General features: G+C 45.3%; 1 protein-coding gene across 1 annotated transcript in view; it reads left to right on the top strand.

The window, feature by feature from the left end:
- LOC110530999 (potassium/sodium hyperpolarization-activated cyclic nucleotide-gated channel 1) overlaps nt 1-26,946 on the top strand; it is an 84,712-nt gene that overhangs the window by 51,302 nt on the left and 6,464 nt on the right. The window contains exons 5-7 of the mRNA XM_090182739.1: nt 24,289-24,435; nt 25,262-25,502; nt 25,808-25,972. Of these exons, the coding sequence (XP_090038865.1) occupies nt 24,289-24,435; nt 25,262-25,502; nt 25,808-25,972 (553 nt within the window). The remainder of the gene's footprint in view (nt 1-24,288; nt 24,436-25,261; nt 25,503-25,807; nt 25,973-26,946) is intronic.

Below are 26,946 nucleotides of genomic sequence, written 5' to 3'. Positions count from 1 at the left end.
ATCTTTTTGTTTTCTCATGATTTGGTTGTGTCTAATTGTGCTGTTGTCCTGGGGCTCTGTAGGGTGTGATTGTGTTTGTGAACAGAGCCCCAGGACCAGCTTGCTTAGGGGACTCTTCTCCAGGTTCATGGCTTTGTTATGGAAGGTTTGGGAATCGCTTCCTTTTAGGTGGTTGTAGAATTTAACGGCTCTTTTCTGGATTTTGATAATTAGTGGGTATCGGCCTAATTCTGCTCTGCATGCATTATTTGGTGTTCTACGTTGTACACGGAGGATATTTTTGCAGAATTCTGCGTGCAGAGTCTCAATTTGGTGTTTGTCCCATTTTGTGAAGTCTTGGTTGGTGAGCGGACCCCAGACCTCACAACCATAAAGAGCAATGGGCTCTATGACTGATTCAAGTATTTTTAGCCAAATCCTAATTGGTATGTTGAAATTTATGTTTCTTTTGATGGCATAGAATGCCCTTCTTGCCTTGTCTCTCAGATCGTTCACAGCTTTGTGGAAGTTACCTATGGCGCTGATGTTTAGGCCAAGGTATGTATAGTTTTTTGTGTGCTCTAGGGCAACAGTGTCTATATGGAATTTGTATTTGTGGTCCTGGTGACTGGACCTTTTTTGGAACACCATTATTTTGGTCTTACTGAGATTTACTGTCAGGGCCCAGGTCTGACAGAATCTGTGCATAAGATCTAGGTGCTGCTGTAGGCCCTCCTTGGTTGGTGACAGAAGCACCAGATCATCGGCAAACAGCAGACATTTGACTTCGGATTCTAGCAGGGGGAGGCCGGGTGCTGCAGACTTTTCTAGTGCCCGCGCCAATTCGTTGATATATATGTTGAAGAGGGTGGGGCTTAAGCTGCATCAATGTCTAACCCCACGACCCTGTGTGAAGAAATGTGTGTGTTTTTTGCCAATTTTAACCGCACACTTGTTGTTTGTGTACATGGATTTTATAATGTCGTATGTTTTACCCCCAACACCACTTTCCATCAGTTTGTATAGCAGACCCTCATGCCAGATTGAGTCGAAGGCTTTTTTGAAATCAACAAAGCATGAGAAGACTTTGCCTTTGTTTTGGTTTGTTTGGTTGTCAATTAGGGTGTGCAGGGTGAATACATGGTCTGTTGTACGGTAATTTGGTAAAAAGCCAATTTGACATTTGCTCAGTACATTGTTTTCATTGAGGAAATGTACGAGTCTGCTGTTAATAATAATGCAGAGGATTTTCCCAAGGTTACTGTTGACAAGGACTGATATGTGATATGTGATATTCCACGGTAGTTATTGGGGTCAAATTTGTCTCCACTTTTGTGGATTGGGGTGATCAGTCCTTGGTTCCAAATATTGGGGAAGATGCCAGAGCTAAGTATGATGTTAAAAAGTTTTAGTATAGCCAATTGTAATTTGTTGTCTGTATATTTGATCATTTCATTGAGGATACCATCAACACCACAGGCCTTTTTGGGTTGGAGGGTTTTTATTTTGTCCTGTAACTCATTCAATGTAATCGGAGAATCCAGTGGGTTCTGGTAGTCTTTATTAGTTGATTCTAAGATCTGTATTTGATCATATATATGTTTTTGCTCTTTATTCTTTGTTAAAGAGCCAAAAAGATTGGAAAAGTGGTTTACCCATACATCTCCATTTTGGATAGATAATTCTTTGTGTTGTTGTTTGTTTAGTGTTTTCCAATTTTCCCAGAAGTGGTTAGAGTCTATGGATTCTTCAATTGCATTGAGCTGATTTCTGACATGCTGTTCCTTCTTTTTCCGTAGTGTATTTCTGTATTGTTTTAGTGATTCACCATAGTGAAGGCGTAGACTCAGGTTTTCCGGGTCTCTATGTTTTTGGTTGGACAGGTTTCTCAATTTCTTTCTTAGATTTTTGCATTCTTCATCAAACCATTTGTCATTGTTGTTAATTTTCTTCGGTTTTCTATTTGAGATTTTTAGATTTGATAGGGAAGCTGAGAGGTCAAATATACTGTTAAGATTTTCTACTGCCAAGTTTACACCTTCACTATTACAGTGGAACGTTTTACCCAGGAAATTGTCTAAAAGGGATTGAATTTGTTGTTGCCTAATTGTTTTTTGGTAGGTTTCCAAACTGCATTCCTTCCATCTATAGCATTTCTTAATGTTACTCAGTTCCTTTGGCTTTGATGCCTCATGATTGAGTATTGCTCTGTTTAAGTAGACTGTGATTTTGCTGTGGTCTGATAGGGGTGTCAGTGGGCTGACTGTGAACGCTCTGAGAGACTCTGGGTTGAGGTCAGTGATAAAGTAGTCTACAGTACTACTGCCAAGAGATGAGCTATAGGTGTACCTACCCTAGGAGTCCCCTCGAAGCCTACCGTTGACTATGTACATACCCAGCGTGCGACAGAGCTGCAGGAGTTGTGACCCGTTTTTGTTGGTTATGTTGTCATAGTTGTGCCTAGGGGGGCATATGTGGGAGGGAATGCTGTCACCTCCAGGCAGGTGTTTGTCCCCCTGTGTGCTGAGGGTGTCAGGTTCTTGTCCGGTTCTGGCATTTAGGTCGCCACAGACCAGTACATGTCCCTGGGCCTGGAAATGATTGATTTCCCCCTCCAGGATGGAGAAGCTGTCTTCATTAAAATATGGGGATTCTAGTGGGGGGATATAGGTAGCACACAGGAGGACATTTTTCCTTTTGAATTTCTAGCCAAATTTAGAATGTTCCTGTTTTGATTAATTTAATGGAGTGAGTTAGGTCTGCTCTATACCAAATTAGCATACCCCCTGAGTCCCTTCCCTGTTTCACACCTGGTAGTTTGGTGGATTGGACTACCAGCTCTCTGTAACCTAGAGGGCAACCAGTGGGTCCGTCTCCTCTATACCAGGTTTCTTGCAGGATGACAATGTCTGTATTACCGATTTCTTTGGTGAAGTCCGGGTTTCTGCTCTTTAGGCCAAAGGCAGATGACCTCAGGCCTTGGATATTGCAGGATAATATAGTGAAGGCTTTTTGTTCCATAGAGTGTCCAATGTTGTTGGTCGTGGTTTGGCCTCAGGCCAGTAAGTGTGAGCAGAGCCTGCTGAGCATCTGGTACATGCCATTGGCTTGGGCGAGTGTGAGAGTGGGGGTTGGGACTGTTTGCCCACTCACTACCTGGGCGAATGTGTGGCTTCCATGTTGAGGCCCTCTTTGCGGGGGTGGGGTGCATGGGGTGGGCAGGAGTGGCATAGGTCTGATCTGAGGGGGCCTAAATGGGGTGTGGGCATGGTTGACGTGGGGGGGTGTTGATTGGTTGGGGTGTGGATGTGTCTGGGTGTACTGTGGTCTGGATGTAATTCCTCTTGGCGTGGGTCCTCTATGTGTAGGTCCAGGGGGGGTCCTGCAGATCTGGGAGGGTGTCTCGCTGGTCTGGGTGGGGTGTCTATTGATCTGTTGCTCCTGTGTGAAGTGTTGGGGATACGTTTGAGAGCGATGTCCTTTAGAGTTCGGGCAAAGGTGGGCACTGCTGCCTTGTAGAGGTGGACCTGGTCATAGAGGCTGTTCAAGTCCAGGGTGGAGTGGTGGGCCAGGAAAACGTTTGGTTTTGAGGCACAGTCACGGGAAATACTTGCATTTACCCGCTGTATTGTGGCAGGGTGGAAGTCTTTTCGTGGTAGCAGGGTGGAGATAACCACTTGTGCGTTGGGGAAAGTAGAAGAAGCCTTTTCAATCACTCCCTTCAGTGCTGTGGCCACTCTTTCCTGCTGTGCTCTCAGGTCGTTTGTGCCTGTGTGTATTATTATGTGGCTGGGTGAGCCTAGTTTGGCCTCAGACAGAAGGTCTAGGGCGCGCTGGGTGTTTTGACACCAGAGTTTAGACACACTGTGTTTGGGAAAAAGTTTTTTTTCTTCTATATATTTCCCATTTGAGTCCATAAGTAGTACAATCTGTGTCTTGTGTTTGTCCTCAGTGGGTGTGGGGGGGTTGTCAAAAGGGCTATCAGGGTGGCTGACAGGGGGGTGCTCAGAGGGGGTGAGAGCCTCTGCGCTTGGGGTTCTTCATTTGTCTGTTCTGCTGTGATGTCGACTCTATGGTCAGGGTCTGGTGTGGACTGTTCTGCTGTGGTGTCGACTCTATGGTCAGGGTCTGGTGTGGACTGTTCTGCTGTGGTGTCGAGACTTTTGTTGGGTGCTGAGGTGGGCTGTTCTGCTGCTTTCTCTGTGGGGGTGGCCACCTCTCTAGTGGGTTGTTCTCTGTCACACGCCGTCCCCCTCAACTTCTCCTCCATCCCCCTCACCCTCTCCTCCATCCCCCTCAACCTCTCCTCCACCAGGAGTCTGATACTCTCCTCTAGTGCTCTGTTCTGCTCCTCTTTCTCCTGTTGTATTTGTCTCACCACTGTCCAAAGTGCAGATATGTCTCTGTCCACCTCCAGCTCTCCGGGTCTGGTTAAGGGGCTGTTGTTGTGCTGGACTGTTGTCTGGGTCTGTGCTGACTGAAGTGTAATCACCTGCTGTTCCAGCTCCACCTGCCTTACCTCCAGCTGGGTGAATTTGTCCTTCATTTCAATGAGGGAGTGGTAATCTGTGCTGGGAGGTTGACTCTCCGCTGGGGGTTGCTCATCTGTGGGGTTACATAATGAAGAGGTCTGGTCTGACCCGCTCGGTGTGGGGGTATCTTTATCAAGGGAGAGCTTCTCCTGCTGGGCTAATTCTTTGATTAGGTGAAAGTCCAGCTGAAACTGTTTGTGGTTACTCTGTACCATTACTGTTCCGGATTTATAGATATTTATATTACTTAACTCAGAGTCCTCGTTATCAAGTATTCTGAGTTTCCACCCCTCGTTAACCCCCCCTCTCTTAACAAAGGGGTAGTGTGCTAATATAGCACTGTGCCATGCCAGGGGATGGTTTGTGTGGAAGATAAGGTTGCTGATGTTCCCATTTTTGTAATAGTCAGCAAAAAGTGTCTCTTGATTTTCCATAAGGAGCTTCATTTTGTAATATTTTCTTGCCTTATCATTCTTTACATGCAGGGTACTGTATTTTAATTACCTCTGAACAGCGGGAGGGAGCTTCTAAGGCCTCTCCATTTGGTTGGGGTAGACTGTGTGACTCTCCTGCCATTGTTGGGCTAATGGGCTTTGACACCTCTCACTTGACACGTCAGTGCTAGTTGAAGCTGTATCAAGCTTGGTAGAATTATGTTAGAATTCAGTCCTTATAAAGTAATGTTGTGTATTTTTCTTCTTGGCTTTTGGAAATAAAATATAGTTTCAGACTAAACATTACTCACTCAGTTCCAGGTTGGATGGTGTTTTCAGGTTTCTGTTGTTTTCCAGAGAATTTGCTGTATCGGGTAATAAATCCTTGGTAGTTGTGAACTTTCCAGGTGATTCCGTAATTCCGTCCAAAATCAGGTTGTAGGTTTTAAGTTTTGATTTGAAGTAGGGGTTATGTTGAAGAGGGTAGAATCCAGTATGTGTTCCTGACAAAAAATCCAAGTTTATCTAACTCCTAATCTATCTTTTTTAAAGAAAATGCTGTAAAATGCAGGAGCTCTGATCCTGACCTCTGCTCTCTCTCGCTCTCTCTCTATCCTCTCTCTCTCCTCTTTCCCTCCCTCCCCCTCTCTCTCTCTCTCTCTCTCTCGCTCTCCCTCTTTCCTGCAACAACCTAACCAGGTCCATGCACAGTCCTTTCAGGGGGCATGTGCTCAAAATAAAAGTAATTTTGAACATAGGCCTATTTATTTCTGCAACAACACATTCAATCATCATCACAAATTGTAAGCAAGCTAGTTCCAGTGCCTCCTAAAGACAGTGACATCAGGAGCAGAGGGTAGGGTATCAGCTGATCATTGATGTTGATGATTTATGTAAATCTGCTGATTAGCTAGCTTGACCTCTTTTACTGATTGTGATTTACCTCTCTATGCCTTCCTGTGTCTCTCTGATGCGAGTATCAGCCAACCAGACTCAATATTGATGATGATGTAGACTAAATGAAGTGTTATCAAGTGTTAAAAATGATGAGGCAGTACCAGGCACAGCTACCTGTGCAGGGAAAATGCCTCTTCCAGTCTCCAAAGTTCCTTTAGGTTGGTGGTATAATTTCCCCAATTTTTGTGTTTGTATTTTTGGTCAATTTTCTTCTGAACACACAGCCCGCAGCTCCCCACCATTTTTGATTTAGCAGGCCAGTAAGAGAATATTGATGCAAAAGTGTTAACATTTTCATTTTTTTTAGACTGTTTTGCTTTATGATTTGTCAACTCACATACAATAATGTATCTGTCGTTCATGTCGGAGTAGGTTCTTGTGTGTGTCTTGACCAATCAGATTCACAGAAATCACAGGTTGTGCGGGCCGGCACAAGGCAAGTCGTCTAGTAATGCACAAAGAGCGCTCTCCACTTTCCTCCAGTATTTATTTAGCAAGTGTGATAACACCTCACTCCCAACAGACACAAACAAAAACTCTTCACAGAAATGTTGCAGCAGCCTCCACCTTAACGTTATCAATCTGACATGCTGTATGGGATGAAAATGAGATGATTTTTCAGACAGATCAACTGTTGGCTACGGATAACAACCACAGCTTCATATGCTACAGCCAGGGTGCCCTGTCATCTCTGGGGAGGGTAAACAAAGGAATCTTGTTAATGTTATGCATTTATAACCCATTTATTTGTGTAAATTATTATAAATACATAAATATATTTTCTGAAAATGTTAATATGATCAAATTTGGTTACGTTGGCTAGGCTACCTTGACCTTTTCAATCCAAAATGATTAGCCTACCTGAAATTAACAACACAACGCTAGTGATGACAGAGGTACTCTTTTAATTATAGTTGCATAGGCCTACACGATACAAACCTGCATAAAGCAAGCTCAGCCCTTTGAATTCTATTGTACAGGTGTTGTCTGTGTAAACACCCCTCACAGGTTAGTCTAATTTTAAAATAGATCATATATTATATGAACAAGGTTGCTAAACTAGGCCCAGGAGTTTTTCCAGGAGTTCTTTTTTAAACCATGTGACCTGATTAGAAAAACTTTGGTCCCATCATAGCCCATACAAAGCCTTTTTCCAACTGATTATTCACTGTCACACCCGATATGGTCTGGATTTATACCTGGTTATGTTACCAAATCAGGAAAAACTCTGTCCCCCAGGGAAAGAAAATGGACCCACACCTCTGGATCCCTGCTACATGACTATAGAGTAATTTTGACACATGAAATTACTATTAAATGACATGATTATAAAATTATATTATGAAGTTAGGCGATTATGGGTGTTATATTATCAAGTAATTGGTGATAAAACAATCTGTAAAATAAAATGACTAGGAATCTAGCTAGCTAGCCATTGTAGTAGTATTAATATAATAATAATGGATGCCATTTAGCAGGCACTTTTATCCAAAAAGACTTACAGTCATACGTGCATAATCAAAGCCATCCTGACACATCTCCACTCTGACACATCTCCACCCTGACACATCTCCACCCTGACACATCACAACCCTGACACATCTCCACCCTGACACATCTCCACCCTGACACATCTCCACCCTGATACATCACAACCCTGACACATCACAACCCTGACACATCTCCACCCTGACTCATCTCCACCCTGACACATCACAACCCTGACACATCTCCACCCTGACACATCTCCACCCTGACACATCTCCACCCTGATACATCACAACCCTGACACATCACAACCCTGACACATCTCCACCCTGACACATCTCCACCCTGACACATCTCCACCCTGATACATCACAACCCTGACACATCACAACCCTGACACATCTCCACCCTGACTCATCTCCACCCTGACACATCACAACCCTGACACATCTCCACCCTGACACATCTCCACCCTGACTCATCTCCACCCTGACACATCACAACCCTGACACATCTCCACCCTGACACATCACAACAGTGACACTTCTCCACCCTGACACATCTCCACCCTGACACATCTCCACGCTGACACATCACAACCCTGATACATCACAACCCTGACACATCTCCACCCTGATACATCACAACGCTGAAACATCTCCACGCTGACACATCACAACCCTGATACATCACAACCCTGACACATCACAACCCTGACACATCTCCACCCTGACACATCACAACCCTGACACATCTCCACCCTGACAAATCTCCACCCTGACACATCTCCACCCTGACACATCTCCACCCTGACACATCTCCACCCTGACACATCACAACCCTGACACATCTCCACCCTGACACATCTCCACCCTGACACATCTCCACCCTGATACATCACAACCCTGACACATCTCCACCCTGACACATCTCCACCCTGACACATCACAACCCTGACACATCTCCACCCTGACAAATCTCCACCCTGACACATCTCCACCCTGACACATCACAACCCTGACACATCTCCACCCTGAAACATCACAACCCTGACACATCTCCACCCTGATACATCACAACGCTGACACATCTCCACCCTGACACATCACAACCCTGACACATCACAACCCTGATACATCACAACCCTGACACATCTCAACCCTGAAACATCACAACCCTGACACATCTCCACCCTGACACATCACAACCCTGACACATCTCCACCCTGACACATCACAACCCTGACACATCTCCACCCTGACACATCACAATGCTGACACATCTCCACCCTGACACATCTCCACCCTGACACATCACAACCCTGACACTTCTCCACCCTGACACATCTCCACGCTGACACATCTCCACGCTGACACATCTCCACCCTGACACATCACAACCCTGACACATCACAACCCTGACACATCACAACCCTGACACATCTCCACCCTGACACATCACAACCCTGACACATCTCCACCCTGACACATCACAACCCTGACACATCTCCACCCTGACACATCTCCACCCTGACACATCACAACCCTGACACATCTCCACCCTGACAAATCTCCACCCTGACACATCTCCACCCTGACACATCACAAAGCTGACACATCTCCACCCTGACAAATCTCCACCCTGACACATCTCCACCCTGACACATCTCCACCCTGACACATCACAACCCTGACACATCTCCACCCTGACACATCTCCACCCTGACACATCTCCACCCTGATACATCACAACCCTGACACATCTCCACCCTGATACATCACAACGCTGAAACATCTCCACCCTGACAAATCTCCACCCTGACACATCTCCACCCTGACACATCTCCACCCTGACACATCTCCACCCTGACACATCACAACCCTGACACATCTCCACCCTGACACATCTCCACCCTGACACATCTCCACCCTGATACATCATAACCCTGACACATCTCCACCCTGACACATCTCCACCCTGACACATCACAACCCTGACACATCTCCACCCTGACAAATCTCCACCCTGACACATCTCCACCCTGACACATCACAACCCTGACACATCTCCACCCTGAAACATCACAACCCTGACACATCTCCACCCTGATACATCACAACGCTGACACATCTCCACCCTGACACATCACAACCCTGACACATCACAACCCTGATACATCACAACCCTGACACATCTCAACCCTGAAACATCACAACCCTGACACATCTCCACCCTGACACATCACAACCCTGACACATCTCCACCCTGACACATCACAACCCTGACACATCTCCACCCTGACACATCACAATGCTGACACATCTCCACCCTGACACATCTCCACCCTGACACATCACAACCCTGACACTTTTCCACCCTGACACATCACAACCCTGACACTTCTCCACCCTGACACATCTCCACGCTGACACATCTCCACGCTGACACATCTCCACCCTGACACATCACAACCCTGACACATCACAACCCTGACACATCTCCACCCTGACACATCACAACCCTGACACATCTCCACCCTGACACATCACAACCCTGACACATCTCCACCCTGACACATCTCCACCCTGACACATCACAACCCTGACACATCTCCACCCTGACAAATCTCCACCCTGACACATCTCCACCCTGACACATCACAACGCTGACACATCTCCACCCTGACACATCACAACCCTGACACATCTCCACCCTGATACATCACAACGCTGACACATCTCCACCCTGACACATCACAACCCTGACACATCTCCACCCTGACACATCACAACCCTGACACATCTGCACCCTGACACATCACAACCCTGACACATCTCCACCCTGATACATCACAACCCTGACACATCTCCACCCTGACACATCACAACCCTGACACATCTCCACCCTGACACATCTCCACCCTGATACATCACAACCCTGACACATCTCCACCCTGATACATCACAACCTTGACACATCTCCACCCTGACTCATCTCCACCCTGACACATCACAACCCTGACACATCTCCACCCTGACTCATCTCCACCCTGACACATCTCCACCCTGACACATCTCCACCCTGACTCATCTCCACCCTGACACATCACAACCCTGACACATCTCCACCCTGACACATCTCCACCCTGATACGTCACAACCCTGACACATCTCCACCCTGACACATCACAACCCTGACACATTAAACCCTGACACATCTCCACCCTGACACATCACAACCCTGACACATCACAACCCTGACACATCTCCACCCTGACACATCACAACCCTGACACATCTCCACCCTGACACATCTCCACCCTGATACATCACAACCCTGACACATCTCCACCCTGATACGTCACAACCCTGACACATCTCCACCCTGACTCATCTCCACCCTGACACATCACAACCCTGACACATCACAACCCTGACACATCTCCACCCTGATACATCACAACGCTGACACATCTCCACCCTGACACATCACAACCCTGACACATCACAACCCTGATACATCACAACCCTGACACATCTCAACCCTGAAACATCACAACCCTGACACATCACAACCCTGACACATCTCCACCCTGACACATCACAACCCTGACACATCTCCACCCTGATACATCACAATGCTGACACATCTCCACCCTGACACATCACAACCCTGACACTTTTCCACCCTGACACATCACAACCCTGACACATCTCCACCCTGACACATCTCCACGCTGACACATCTCCACGCTGACACATCTCCACCCTGACACATCACAACCCTGACACATCTCCACCCTGATACATCACAACCCTGACACATCTCCACCCTGACACATCACAACCCTGACACATCTCCACCCTGACACATCTCCACCCTGACACATCACAACCCTGACACATCTCCACCCTGACACATCACAACCCTGACACATCTCCACCCTGACACATCACAACCCTGACACATCTGCACCCTGACACATCACAACCCTGACACATCACAACCCTGACACATCTCCACCCTGACACATCACAACCCTGACACATCACAACCCTGACACATCTCCACCCTGACTCATCTCCACCCTGACACATCACAACCCTGACACATCTCCACCCTGACACATCACAACCCTGACACATCTCCACCCTGACTCATCTCCACCCTGACACATCACAACCCTGACACATCTCCACCCTGACACATCACAACCCTGACACATCTCCACCCTGACACATCTCCACCCTGACACATCACAACCCTGACACATCTCCACCCTGACACATCTCCACCCTGACACATCTCCACCCTGACACATCTCCACCCTGACACATCACAACCCTGACACATCTCCACCCTGACACATCTCAACCCTGACACATCTCCACCCTGACACATCTCCACCCTGACTCATCTCCACCCTGACACATCACAACCCTGACACATCTCCACCCTGACACATCACAACCCTGACACATCTCCACCCTGACACATCTCCACCCTGACATATCTCCAACCATCACAAACGTGTCTGTCCTCTGAAGTGTTTGATTGATGTCCTTTGGGCATGTATTTTGCTCCCCAGATGAGTGGCAGTTTTAAATGGGCTGCTTCCAGAATGTGACGGCAAAGCGCTTTAATGGTGATACTGATTACTGCAGTGATACAACAACAATCAGTTGTGTTCTAACTATGGTGATGATCATGTTGCCTGAACAGTGCAGTGATTATAGCTTCATTTCCTGCGTATTAGTAGTACTACTAAATGAATGAATGAATGAACTACCATTATGCCTTTACTGTTAGGCTATTCTTTCCCGTCATATTACTTCTGCTATGCATAATAATTCACAAATGATAGGCTATGTAACAATGACATCGTAAAATGTAGTGATTTATAAGTAAAGTAAGAATTACTTTATTTTATTATTGAACCACTAGGCATATTTTGGTTGTACCTAGTTGGTAGTAACTACAAACTGATCTTTGACATAGGTACCAGATAGTACCTGTTGTATAGCAGTATAACACCATATAGTTTCTCTGTAGATCCCAGGTAAATACCTGCAGAGCCCAGCCAGCAAGCTGTAGTCTAGTGCTAATGAGTAGTGTTGCAGTATTGTCGCCTGGTGTTAGCAGCAGCGTTAGCAACACAAGCCCTGACTCCTGTCTCCAAGCAGAGTCTCTGTGGTTGTCGAGCTGGGGGAGTGTTCCTACCTCTCAGCAGCCAATCGGAGTGAGCGGGTGTGTTCACCCAGGTAGAGCCGCGTTGCCGCGGGCTGGAGGTAGCAGGGGGGTTAAGGGAGGGAGGCAGATGTGGAAGAGGAGGGAAAGGTGGAGTGGGAGATATGACATCCCTCTGGGCAGCAGCAGAATTGATGAGGCAGCAGACCTGCTGCCAATGTCGTCCTGAAGGTGATGTCCTCACCATGGCCCCCTCTCTCCCTTTCCCTGCCTCTCCCACCCAATCTCTCTCTCTCCCTTTCCCTGCCTCTCCCACCCAATCTCTCTCTCTCCCTTTCCCTGCCTCTCTCACGCAATCTCTCTCTCTTACACACACGTTGTTGCTCTCATCCCACTCCCTCTGTGCTTCCCTTCCATCTCTATCTTCTTCTCGGTCTCTCTCTTTCTGTCTGTCTACCTCTCTCTACCTTTTCTCTCTCTCTCTCTCTCTCTCTCTCTCTCTCTCTCTCTCTCTCCCTCCCTCCCTGTCCTTTCTCTCTCTCCCTGTCCTTCTCTCGCTCTCTCTGACCTTCCCCCCCCCCCTCTCTCTCTCTCTCTCTCTCTCTCTCTCTCACACACACTCTCTCTCTCCCTGTCCTTCTCTCTCTCTTTCTCCTTCTCTCTCTCCTTCCCTCTCTCCGTTGGCTGTGTCCTTGAGAGGTGCAGTGCTAACTGGCCGCTACGGGGAACCGAGCAAGGGGGAGGGAGACTTATGGGCTATAGATGGTCTGAAGTCTCTTGCCTCTTATACCTTATACATACCTTTTCTATGCGATTTTGGGCCATAGTCAGAGATGTCAGGACAATAATAGTCATGTTTGGGAATATCCTCTGTTACGGCAATGCTACTTTTCATTTCATTTCAAGGTCTTTCCTATGAGGAGCGAAATGTAATTACCTAGTTGTAAATCATATTGGATCACATTTTGTTACCAATCCTACTCGTTGTATTTCACCTCTATTAGATCTGCAATGAGACGGTTCTCCATTACCTTTCATCCTTCTTCTCGTGCCCCGGGCAACGGGTGCTAAAAGCTCTCTGTGTGATACACGGTGTGTCTCATCGGTGAGGAACGGTGTCTCCCAGGGGAGATGAACAACCTGCCAGGTAGCTGGTTTTACAGCAGACAGTGACTGGTTTTACAGCAGAGAGTGGCTGATTTTACAACAGAGAGTGACTGGTTTTACAAATGCAATCTTATCAGAATATTGGTGTTCTAGAACTTCTTGAACAGGTGAATGGAATCTTTTTATCCTACCTTGAATCCAATGAAGGAGGATTAGGCATCCATGTCAAACTGCACTTGGAGTGTAATGGAACTCTTCCCACTGAATGGTACTGAAAGAGTTGTAATAGTTTGTCTCTCATTTGTATTTCCTGGTCTCTTTAATAACTCTCTGTCTAATCAATTTTACCACTCCACCATGCATTGCAGAGAGGCCAAGTCAGTACATTCCAACAGAAACGTTCTACTCCTCATGATGTGCTGTCAGTTTTTCCGACGACTCTGCTCTGCTAGGGATTATGGTTTCTGAGCTGAGGACCACTGTATGTTTATTAAAACACCCAGAAAAGAAACTGACAGTCAAGTGAAGCTGCTCGCGGCTGGAGGAATTCTCTATGCCTCCAAATATTACTACGTGTCATTTAAACCTTCTGCCCCTGATGAGAGTGGAGTCTGTCTCTGTGGGTTCACACTGTAGCACAGGGGGATGGCCACTAGCCAATCTTGGTCCTGGACAGATGAAGTGGGTGCATGGCCCAGCATTGAAACACCTAATCCAATGAATCAGCCGAGAGTCATTGGATTAATCAGGTGTGTTAGTGCAGGATTGGTCACCCTAAAGGCTGGACAGTATCGTAGCTCAGTACTCAGCAGAGGTCTTTCACAGCCCAAGCTGCGTTGCCTGAAGCATGTGGATGGAGGATTGTTTACATGTCGGCCACAGAAGTGATCTCCACAAAAAAATGACTATAGTATACTATGGTATAAATACTATAATATTCACTGCAGTGTTTTTACTGTAGTATACTGTAGTATTTACAGTTAATTATAGTATAAATGATGTATTAAAAGAAAACTGTAGTATATACCATAGTAATTCATGTAATATCTTTGCTGACTGTAGTATACTGTAGTATTTACAGTAATGTTTTTGCGGACATTACTGTAGTATTTACTGTAGTGTTTTTGATTGATTGTCTTTGACATAGAAGTGCAGGCCTTCTCCTTCAGGAAACCTACTGAAGAAATACTAAAAATGCAACATTTCCATAACCTGTAGGTAGGTAGACTGGGGTCTGAACGGATGGTTCAGCGCTTCTGCACTTTTCTAGAAACAGTAGAGAACACAATACATGAGCTGTGCTCCAATAACCATACTAACATACTGTATACTACATACTTATGAGTATATACTGCATACTATATACTATTAGTTCATTTTAGTATTCTGTAAAGGAACAGTATGCTTTTAGTTGAGCGTACTAGCTCTTCGCCTGTCTACCGGAAGTTGATGCTGTTGCTATGCAACCTCTTGCTAGCTAGTTAGCATAACACATGACTAGTTAGACATTTTATGACATTGGGTGTGTTCATTCAATGTGGAGTGCCAGTGTGCACTCGTAAATTCAGAGCCTTGTCAGATTGTCCGTTTGTTAAATTCAGGGTGTTTCGCTCTCGCAGTGGACACTGGATGCTCTGGCCCAGGAGTTGGGTTGATTTGAGCGTTCTGACCTTACAACGGCAGTCAAGCCCCCAAGCTAACATTGGCTAGCTTGCTAGCTACTTCCAGACAAAAATGAGACCACTCTGACCATTTTACTCGCCCTAGCAGAGCTGGTTAGGCAGTTTTCATGTTATCCAGAGCGTTGGTGACTGTAACTGTGCTGCTGGCAACAATTTAATTACGCGTTTTTGCCAACGTTTACTGACACCGGCCATATTCAACTGGTGTTGATCACTCGTAAATTCATTATTCTGCGCTCTGGTACACTCAGACGAGAGTGCTCTGAAATCGGAGTAGATAGCCAGAGCGAATTTACGACAGCACCCGAATGTCTGTTGAGAACGCACAACTGCTATACCATTTAGCTAAACTAAGGATGATGGAAATAACGGAAATGGAGGAGATGGCCTCCGTTTTACGGTCTCCTAACCAATTGTGCTATTATGTGTTTTTTTTCACAATATTTGTAAATTATTTTGTACATAATGTTTCTGAAACCGTATCTTACGGAAGAAAAGAGCTTCTGGATATCAGGACAGCGATCACTCACCTCGGATTAGACAAAGATTCCTTCAACAACAACAACAACAACAAGCAGGACTCACACGATATTCTCCAAACACCCCACAGGGCAGACATCCCAATTATTCGTAAAAGGAAGCGATGCAGAGGAAGAAGAGCCGGATGCCTCGTCTGGACCCATAGAAGGCAACTAGGGAAGCTGCCGTTACCGTTAATATTACTCGCCAACGTGCAATCATTGGACAATAAACTAGACGAGGTACGATCACGAATATCCTACCAACGGGACATCAAAAACTGAAATATCCTATGCTTCACGGAATCGTGGCTGAATGACGACATGGATTTTCAGCTAGCGGGATACACGCTGCACCGGCAGGATAGAACAGCACAGTAAAACGAGGGGGAGGGGGGGGGGGGGGGGGGTCTGTGCATATTTGTAAACAACAGCTGGTGCACAAAATCTAAGGAAGTCTCTAGATTTTGCTCGCCTGAAGTAGAGTATATTATGGTTAATTGCAGGCCACACTACTTGCCTAGAGAGTTCTCAGCTATACTTTTCGTGGCTGTTTATTTACCACCACAGGCAGATGCTGGCACCTAGACCACGTTCAGTCAGCTGTATAAGGAAATAAGCAAACAGGAAACCACTCACCCAGAGGCGGCGCTCCTAGTGGCCGGAGACTTTAATGCAGGGAAACTTAAATCAGTTCTAACAAATCTCTATCAAGATGTTAAATGTGCAACCAGCGGGAAAAAAATTCTAGATCACCTGTACTCCACACACAGAGACGCGTACAAAGCTCTCCCTCGCCCTCCATTTGGTAAATCTGACCACAACTCTATCCTCCTGATTCCAGCACCAGTGACCCGGTCTATAAAAAATGGTCAGATGAAGCAGATGCTAAACTACAGGACTGTTTTGCTATCACAGACTGGAACATGTTCCGGTATTCTTCCGATGACATGAGGAATACACCACATCAGTCACCGGCTTTATCAATAAGGTCATTGAGGACGTTGTCCCCACAGTGACTGTACGTACATACCCCCAACCAGAAGCCATGGATTACAGGCAACATTCGTACTGAGCTAAAGGGTAGAGCTGCCGCTTTCAAGGTGCGGGACTCTAACCCGGAACCTTACAAGAAATCCCACTATGCCCTGCGACGAACCATCAAACAGGCAAAGCGTCAATACAGGACTAAGATTGAATCATACTACACCAGCTCCAACGCTCGTCGGATGGGGCAGGGCTTGCAAACTATTACAGACTACAAAGGGAAGCACAGCCGTGAACTGCCCAGTGACACGAGCCTACCAGACGAGATAAATCACTTCTATGCTCGCTTCGAGGCAAGCAACACTGAGGCATGCATGAGAACATCAGCTTTTCCGGACGACTGTGTGATCACGCTCTCCGTAGCTGACGTGAGTAAGACCTTTAAACAGGTCAACATACACAAGGCTGCGGGGCCAGACGGATTACCAGGACGTGTGCACCGGGCATGTGCTGACCAACTGGCAGGTGTCTTCACTGACATTTTCAACATGTCCCTGATTGAGTCTGTAATACCAACATGCTTCAAGCAGACCACCATAGTCCCTGTGCCCAAGAACACAAAGGCAACCTGCCTAAATGACACCAGACCTGTAGCACTCACGTCCGTAGCCATGAAGTGCCTTGAAAGGCTGGTAATGGCTCACATCAACCCCATTATCCCAGAAACCCTAGACCCACCCTAATTTGCATACCGCCCAAACAGATCCACAGATGATGCCATCTCTATTACACTCCACACTGCCCTTTCCCACCTGGAAAAAAGGAACACCTATGTGAGAATGCTGTTCATTGACTACAGCTCAGCGTTCAACACATGAACCTGGGACTAAACACCTCGCTCTGCAACTGGATCCTGGACTTCCTGACAGGCCGCCCCCAGGTGGTGAGGGTAGGTAGCAACACATCTGCCACGCTGATCCTCAACACTGGAGCTCCCCAGGGGTGCGTGCTCAGTCCCCTCCTGTACTCCCTGTTCACCCACGACTGCATGGCCAGGCACGACTCCAACGCCATCATTAAGTTTGCTGACGACACAACAGTGGTAGGCCTGATCACCGACAATGACGAGACAGCCTATAGGGAGGAGGTCAGAGACCTGGCCGGGTGGTGCCAGAATTAACAACCTATCCCTCAACGTAACCAAGACTAAGGAGATGATTGTTGACTACAGGAAAAGGAGAACCGAGCACGTCCCCATTCTCATCGACGGGGCTGTAGAGGAGCAGGTTGAGAGCTTCACCGACAATTCCTCCAACAACAAACTAGATTGGTCCAAACACACCAAGACAGTCGTGAAGAGGGCACGACAAAGCCTATTCCCCCTCAGGAAACTAAAAAGATTTGGCATGGGTCCTGAGATCCTCAAAAGGTTCTACAGCTGCAACATCGAGAGCATCCCATACGGTTGCATCACTGCCTGGTACGGCAATTGCTCGGGCTCCGACCGCAAGGCACTACAGAGGGTAGTGCGCATGGCCCAGTACATCACTGGGGAAAAGCTGCCTGCCATCCAGGACCTCTACACCAGGCGGTGTCAGAGGATGGCCCTAACAATTATCAAAGACCCCAGCCACCCCAGTCATAGACTGTTCTCTCTACTACCGCATGCAAGCGCTACCGGAGTGCCAAGTCTAGGACAAAAAGGCTTCTCAACAGTTTTTACCCCCAAGCCATAAGACTCCTGAACAGGTAATCAAATGGTTATCCAGACTATTTGCATTGTGTGCCTCCCCAACCCCCCTTTAATGCTGCTGCTACTCTCTCTTTATCTTATTTGCATAGTCACTTTAACTATACATTCATGTACATACTACCTAAATTGGCCCGTCCAACTAGTGCTCCCGCACATTGGCTAACCGGGCTATCTGCATTGTGTACCACCACCCGCCAACCCCTCTTTTTACGCTTCTGCTACTCTCTGTTTATCATATATGCATAGTCACTTTAACAATACCTACAGGTACGTACTACCTCAATAAGCCTGACTAACAGGTGTCTGTATATAGCCTTGCTACTCTTATTTTCAAATGTCTTTTTACTGTTGTTTTATTTATTTTCTTACCTACACACACACACACACACACATACACACACACACACACCCACACATACACACACACACACACATACCTTTTTTTCGCACCATTGGTAAGTAAGCATTTCACTGTTGTATTCGGCGCACTTTGATTTGCTTTAAGTACTACACAGGGTCAATGGATACTACAGTGAGTGTACAAAACATTAAGAAGGCCTGCTAGTTCCATGACATAGACTGACAGGTGAAAACTATGATCCCTTATTGATGTCACTTGTTAAATCCACTTGAATCAGTGTAGATGAAGGGGAGGAGACGGGTTAAAGAAGGAATTTTAAGCCTTTAAACAATTGAGACATGGATTGTGTATGTGTGCCATTCAGAGCGTGAATGGACAAGACAAAATATTGAAGTGCCTTTGAACGGGTTATGGTTATAGGTGCCAGGTGCACTGGTTTGTGTCAAGAACTGCAACGCTGCTGTGTTTTTCACACTAAACAGTTTCCTATATGTATCAAGAATGGTCCACCACCCAAAGGACATCCAGCCAACTTGATACAACTGTTGGAAGCATTGGAGTCAACATGGACCAGCATCCCTGTGGAACGCTTTTGACACCTTGTGGTCCATGTCCTGACGAATCGATCCTGTTCTGAGGGCAAAAGTGGGTGCAACTAAATATTAGGAAGATGTTGCTAATGTTTTGTACACTCAGTGTAGTATTCTACAGTTTACTACAGTTTATTATAGGATTCTAAACTGTAGTCTTTTTTTATGTGGGCTGTCTTCTCTCAGACACAAATCAAGTCTCTGACCACCTCCATTACTCAGACTGAGTTAAGATCTACTGTGACCACCATTAGTTCTTACTGTATATAGAGGTTTAAATATCAGTATGTACACTTTTAGAAAAAAAAGGTGCTATCTAGAACCTAAAAGGGTTCTTCAGCTGTCCTCATAGGAGAACCCTTTGAAGAACCCTTTTGGGTTCCAAGTAAAAACCTTTTGGGTTCCCTGTAGAACCCTTTCCAAAGAGGGTTCTACATGGTACCCAAAATAGTTCTACCTGAAACCAGAAATGGTTATCCTATGGGGACAGCCAAATCCTTTTTAAAGACGGTAGCTCATAGATATACGTAAACGTATTCAGACATTCAATGGAGGAAAATGTAAAACAAAATGTAAGACTTGCACAGGCCAACATCCCATGGACATTAGCTCTCTCAGAGTCACTCTCAGTGTGTTTCTGATTCCATAGAAATCCAATTAACACAGCAGTAGTGACTTTGATGTTGTTTTACCTCTGCTCACATCTTCTCTGGCGGGATGGGAGACAGGGAGACAGGCTTTGACTTGGCTGTCATCAGCCTCTCACTCACTGCTAGATGTGCTATGTATTATAATGAAGTGATTTAGGCCGGAATGCAGTGAATTAATTATATATCTGAAAATGCTGCCCGCACTGAACCCAAATTAGAATTCCTCATGGTGAGGAGCGAGGACTGAGGGGAGAGGAAAGGGTAGAGAGGAGAGGGAAAAGGGGAGTCCATGGGGGGGTTGAGATGAAACAGCTTTAAAGATAGATGCTGCAGAGACGTATAAGTGTCACTGATGTCACTTGTGTCACTGGAGCAGACCGGGGGGTTGTGTTCAGCTTCAACATCATGAGTGATGAATTGATAATCGCTATGACATATCTATTTCCATTTACTTTCATTTAATTTTTACTATTTTTGTGTTTAACTGTAAGGGATAAATAGTGTCAGACACGGTTTGTACCCCATTGTAGGCCCCTGGGTAGAAGTAAAAGTGATAGAACATTGTCCATCATGCAGTCAATAGTGAATGGAGAACTATTCCACCACCAAGTGCTAAACAGAAATCCATGAATGCCAATGTTTAGGCTACATCTCTCACACTGTTTAGCTGCAGCATATGGACCAATCAAAGTGACACAGAAAATGGGTGTCATTTTGACCCTCTTTGGATGTTTGTCAGTCCCCCTCCGAGCGCTGTGGCTCATTGGCTAACCTTTTCTCTCATTTCTCAAAAACATCGGAGAGCTGTCAGGTTGTAAAAATCCATCTGGCACCTGGACATGTTTTTCAAAAGCAGGTCATTAAACCGCAGCTATTTAAGCCAATCAGCAGCCAAACAGATAGTGTTTTGTTGCTTCATTCTCCTGTACTTAAGAGTCTAAATCCCTGGGGATAGGTTTGACCCATGACCTCTACATCACCCACCAATCAGAGAAGGCAAAGAGGGATATGGTTGATGCTCAAACTGGGAGTAGCAGTAGGTGTGGGTATTACAGTACCATTATCCACTTCAAATACTCATTGGAATTCACATGTTTAGCTCTGGGATACCACTATTCAAGTTGTTCAACTGAACATCATGTTTTATTTGTATAATCTGTACATGAGGTGGTACCATAGAAATCCTGTAAATAATAGAAATACTGGTTTCTATGTTACAACTACTCCATTCTACTTATTCCATTTCTATGGTCTCACCACAATGGGAACAGTGGCTGTGTCAAAAATGGCAACCTATTCCCCATATAGTGCACTACTTCTGACCAAAGCCCTATGAGCCCTGGTCAAAAGTAGTGCACTAAATAGGCAAAGGGTACTATTTCAGACACAGGCAATGACTGATCCATCCTCACCAGGTCCAGTTGTTATGATGGTTAGCCTATCAGCATCACCAGCAGGTTCAGTTGTTATGATGGTTAGCCTATCAGCATCACCAGCAGGTTCAGTTGTTATGATGGTTAGCCTATCAGCATCACCAGCAGGTTCAGTTGTTATGATGGTTAGCCTATCAGCATCACCAGCAGGTTCAGTTGTTATGATGGTTAGCCTATCAGCATCACCAGCAGGTTCAGTTGTTATGATGGTTAGCCTATCAGCATCACCAGCAGGTTCAGTTGTTATGATGGTTAGCCTATCAGCATCACCAGCAGGTTCTGTTGTTATGATGGTTAGCCTATCAGCATCACCAGCAGGTTCTGTTGTTATGATGGTTAGCCTATCAGCATCACCAGCAGGTTCAGTTGTTATGATGGTTAGCCTATCAGCATCACCAGCAGGTTCAGTTGTTATGATGGTTAGCCTATCAGCATCACCAGCAGGTTCAGTTGTTATGATGGTTAGCCTATCAGCATCACCAGCAGGTTCAGTTGTTATGATGGTTAGCCTATCAGCATCACCAGCAGGTTCTGTTGTTATGATGGTTAGCCTATCAGCATCACCAGCAGGTCCAGTTGTTATGATGGTTAGCCTATCAGCATCACCAGCAGGTTCAGTTGTTATGATGGTTAGCCTATCAGCATCACCAGCAGGTTCTGTTGTTATGATGGTTAGCCTATCAGCATCACCAGCAGGTTCTGTTGTTATGATGGTTAGCCTATCAGCATCACCAGCAGGTTCTGTTGTTATGATGGTTAGCCTATCAGCATCACCAGCAGGTCCTGGGCTGTTTCTACGTCAGCAACACCCACACACACTACGTCAGCAACACCCACCTATGCCACCACAGCTTCAGTTCAGCCTGCCTGTCCGAGAGCAGCAGCACTGACGCAGCATCTCATTATGTAACAGCATAAGTTAGGGAAGCAAAGCTTTCATCACCCATGGGAGACTTCACTTCCTTATTTTGCCTTTGAATTATTCAACCGAGCTTGTTAGAATTATATGGCTTCTTCTTGGTGGATGTGGCAGAGATGAAAGCGGAGGGTCAAATGGGGTATGGTAAACCTGTATGGTGCTCCTGTCTAGTAGTAAATCATGAATAAGGCAGTTATTAACACTCTATTACTAGACCTTAGTATGTAGCTTAGTTGGTATAGCATGGTGCTTGTAACCCCAGGGTAGTGGGTTTGATTCCCTGGACCACCCATATGTTAAATGTATGCAGTCATGACTGTAAGTCATTTTGGATAAAAGCATCTGCTAAATGGCATAAATTATTATATATTACAATCAGTAAGGTGTTTGTAAGTGTTCACATTCTAGATTTGCATAGTTTATACTATTTTCTCTGAAATTATGAGAGATTCTGTTTTTGTAAATGTTTAATGGTTTGAGAAAGAAGGGAAGGAAAACAGTTAATTCAGCTGTCTGTCTGTCTGTCTGTCTGTCTGCCTGTCTGTCTGTCTGTCTGCCTGCCTGTCTGTCTGTCTGTCTGTCTGTCTGTCTGTCTGTCTGTCTGTCTGTCTGTCTGTCTGCCTGCCTGCCTGCCTGTCTGTCTGTCTGTCTGTCTGTCTGTCTGTCTGTCTGTCTGTCTGCCTGTCTGTCTGCCTGTCTGTCTGTCTGTCTGTCTGTCTGCCTGTCTGTCTGTCTGCCTGCCTGTCTGTCTGTCTGTCTGTCTGTCTGTCTGTCTGTCTGTCTGCCTGTCTGTCTGTCTGTCTGTCTGTCTGTCTGTCTGTCTGTCTGCCTGTCTGTCTGCCTGTCTGTCTGTCTGTCTGTCTGTCTGCCTGTCTGTCTGTCTGCCTGTCTGTCTGTCTGTCTGTCTGTCTGTCTGTCTGTCTGTCTGTCTGTCTGTCTGTCTGTCTGTCTGTCTGTCTGTCTGTCTGCCTGTCTGTCTGTCTGTCTGTCTGTCTGTCTGCCAGTATGTGTGTGGGTTTTGACGTGTCAGGGCCAGTTAAGACCCAGGCCTGTGTTATGTTTGTGAAGGCTTTATGAGTGCTGTGTGGAGTGACATGTTTACGAGACAGCTTCCCTGTTTGACGTGGGCTGAACTGCACGAATGCTGACATAAAAGTGCACAGAGGAATCTCTCCATCTCCCACAGCTCAACAGCTTTACAACCACATCTATGTCTTCCTGACTGGCAGACTGGCATCCTGAGGAGGGTTGGGATCAAACACCATGCCAGTTATACACCACCTGATACATTCCATTGATTTAGAAATGCATAGCTTTCGGAGCTGATTTCCCAGACAGAGTAGACTTAGTCCTAGACTAAAAATCGCTAGTAATGGGTCTCCCTTTTTTTCATGATGGAATGGTTGAACCACTCCATAGAGTCAGTTTAAGCTCTACACTCTTAGATACAAATAGTTAATCAGCTGTCCCCATAGGACAACCCTTTTTGGTTCGAAGTAGAACCCTTTTTGGTTCCAGGTAGAACTATTTTGGGTTCTATGTAGAACCCTCTGTGGAATGTGTTCTACTTGGAACTCAAAATGGTTCTACCTGGTACCAAAAAGGGTCCTTCAAAGGGTTCTCCTATAAGGATAACCGAATAACCATTTTTGGTTCTAGATAGAACCCTTTCTGGTTCTAGATAGCACATTGACTTTATTTCTCTCTACAGTACAAACAAGTGGAGCAGTACATGTCCTTCCACAAGCTGCCATCCGACTTCCGACAGAAAATCCATGACTATTATGAGCACCGGTACCAGGGGAAGATGTTTGATGAAGACAGCATCCTAGAGGAACTGAACGAACCACTCAGAGAGGTGGGTCTCTGAGTTCCTACCTAAACAGGCACGCCATGAACACACAAACACACACAACCATTTAAAAACGTTTCAACTATTTCCTTCCAAAACGATATATATCCATTTTCAGAAATGCTGGGAAATTAGCTTTTATTGTTGAAAGAAATAATGAAAGAGATTTGTGTGTTTTTTCTCTATCTAATCATGGCATGGTTTAATGACAGACATGTATTTGTTTAGAATCCATCACTTGATGGTTTTATTTCAGAGAGACATATAATCATGTTTTTTTTGTTGCAAAATGCTATACTCACTCTCAGAAAAAGAAGTAGTACTGCTAGGTTTTACACAGTCAAATGCTAAATGTATGACATCAATATAAAACATTTATATATGCTTATATTTCTAGCTCCAACACTGAAATAATACCTGTCATTACTAAACAATACATACAAATCCCCCAAATTCTAAGAAATGAACGAAGAAATATAGAAATGTTACAACGATATTATAAATACAATAATGTGAGACCTGTATGTGTAACATTTAACATTTTAGTCATTTAGCAGATGCTCTCATCCAGAGAGACTTACTATAAGTGCATTCATACACAGGTCAAATATACAGGATACAAACATTCCATTCCAGCTAACCAATGGTATAAAACATTTTCATACACATCGAATATCTTATTAATAAAAAATCTGAGAACAGTAATATTTGACACACACATGAATGTACCCATAAGCAATCATTTCTAAAGAAAAAACATCAATGTGAATAATTGGTGGATATAGCGTTTTTGAAATATTTTACTAACAAACTTTGTCTATCCAATCATCAGGAAATTGTCAATTTCAACTGCCGTAAGCTGGTGGCGTCCATGCCGCTGTTCGCCAACGCAGAGCCCAACTTTGTGACAGCCATGCTGATCATGCTCCGCTTTGAGGTCTTCCAGCCTCGTGATTACATCATCAGAGAGGGCACCATTGGCAAGAAGATGTACTTTATCCAGCACGGAGTCTGTAACGTTATCACCAAGGGAACCCTGGGAATGAAGCTCTCTGATGGCTCCTACTTTGGAGGTATGGGCCTGAACCACAATACACACAGACTTTCATTTCATTCAGTGAACAATTAATATTTAGACATAATGAGATCACTGGAGTATTCTGGAGCAGAATACCCACTGCTTTGTGGGTTTTCATGTGTGAAAACTAGCACAACTTTATTGGAAGTGTACCACAATCCCAAACAACTGGTAGTGGAACAGATAATGGGTGGTTTCTATGGTATATTTTACAGATAATGAAATAGAACATGAATATATTGTATCTCTGAGACATTTTGCTCTATCTCTGTGTTTCCTGACCCTGTCTCCCTCTATCAGAGATCTGTTTGCTGACGCGGGGTCGGCGTACGGCCAGCGTCAGAGCGGAGACGTACTGCCGTCTCTACTCCCTGTCTGTGGACAACTTTAATGAGGTGCTGGAAGAGTATCCCATGATGAGACGGGCCTTTGAGACCGTGGCCATTGACCGACTGGACCGCATAGGTACTGAAGAGAGCTCTGGGCCCAGTACTAATGCAGCTTCCTCACTCCCTGCCTTAGAGTAATCACTGAACTGACAGTAGTAGATCCGTGAACTTTCAACAATCCATTTGTGTTAGATCAGTGATTACTTCCCAAGGGAACTAAGAAAGAAGGATGCATTTTAAAGTAGTCAAATAGGGCCCTAGTTGTACTGCTTCTCTTCCTAGAAAGAGAACAATAAACTACCTGTGTGATAGTAGTTTTCCGCGCTAGTGGTAGCCAGGTGGTTCCACAGATGCTGCATTCCCCACTGTTTGCCAGACACAGCAGTGGTCCAATCAATAGTGACTGGGCCAGATGTATCAAGTGGTTGCACCTGTTATTTTCACAGGGGAGTAGAGGATAAAACCAGACTTCGGGCGTGACACTGTCTTTATTGAGAATTCATCTTCACATCTTACCCTATTATTATGTATTGCTATCACATAAACACATCTTTATTTGACCTTTTATGTTAGACTCCCTCTTAGAAATAGCAGATGCAAACTTATCTATGAAAGATAACTCTAGCCCGAGCATTGACCTGAGTTATGGGGTTGCTTCAGCATGCTCTAAACAGGACAAAGGAAAGACTCACCCATTTTGAATGTTATTTAGTTATCTATGTGCGATATTCATTATATAATGCAAAACTTGTCATACCGGCTGTATTTCTGCCTGCTTAAACAACAATAGCTCAGGAACACACAAAAACATTAAATGACACCGGAATCGATGGAACATCGCTCAGGGATGCATAAAAATGATATAACATTCAAAATGGGTGACTCTTTTCCTTGATGAAGTGACACTGCTTCTTTTGCTTCTTGCAAAAACAATATTCCTAGTTTGAAGGATAGAAAATACCTTCAGTGTTCCTCCTCCTCCCTTGTTCTCCTCTTCCTCTACCTCATCCTCATCAAGTTCTACTTTTATCCTCCTCCTCACTCCATCAC

Source organism: Oncorhynchus mykiss, chromosome 8, assembly GCF_057628025.1.
Source record: "Oncorhynchus mykiss isolate SJ-2025 chromosome 8, ASM5762802v1, whole genome shotgun sequence".
Taxonomy (NCBI): Eukaryota; Metazoa; Chordata; class Actinopteri; order Salmoniformes; family Salmonidae; genus Oncorhynchus; species Oncorhynchus mykiss.
The sequence above is the reverse complement of the archived record's forward strand: the minus strand, read 5'-3'. Positions and strand labels throughout refer to the sequence as shown.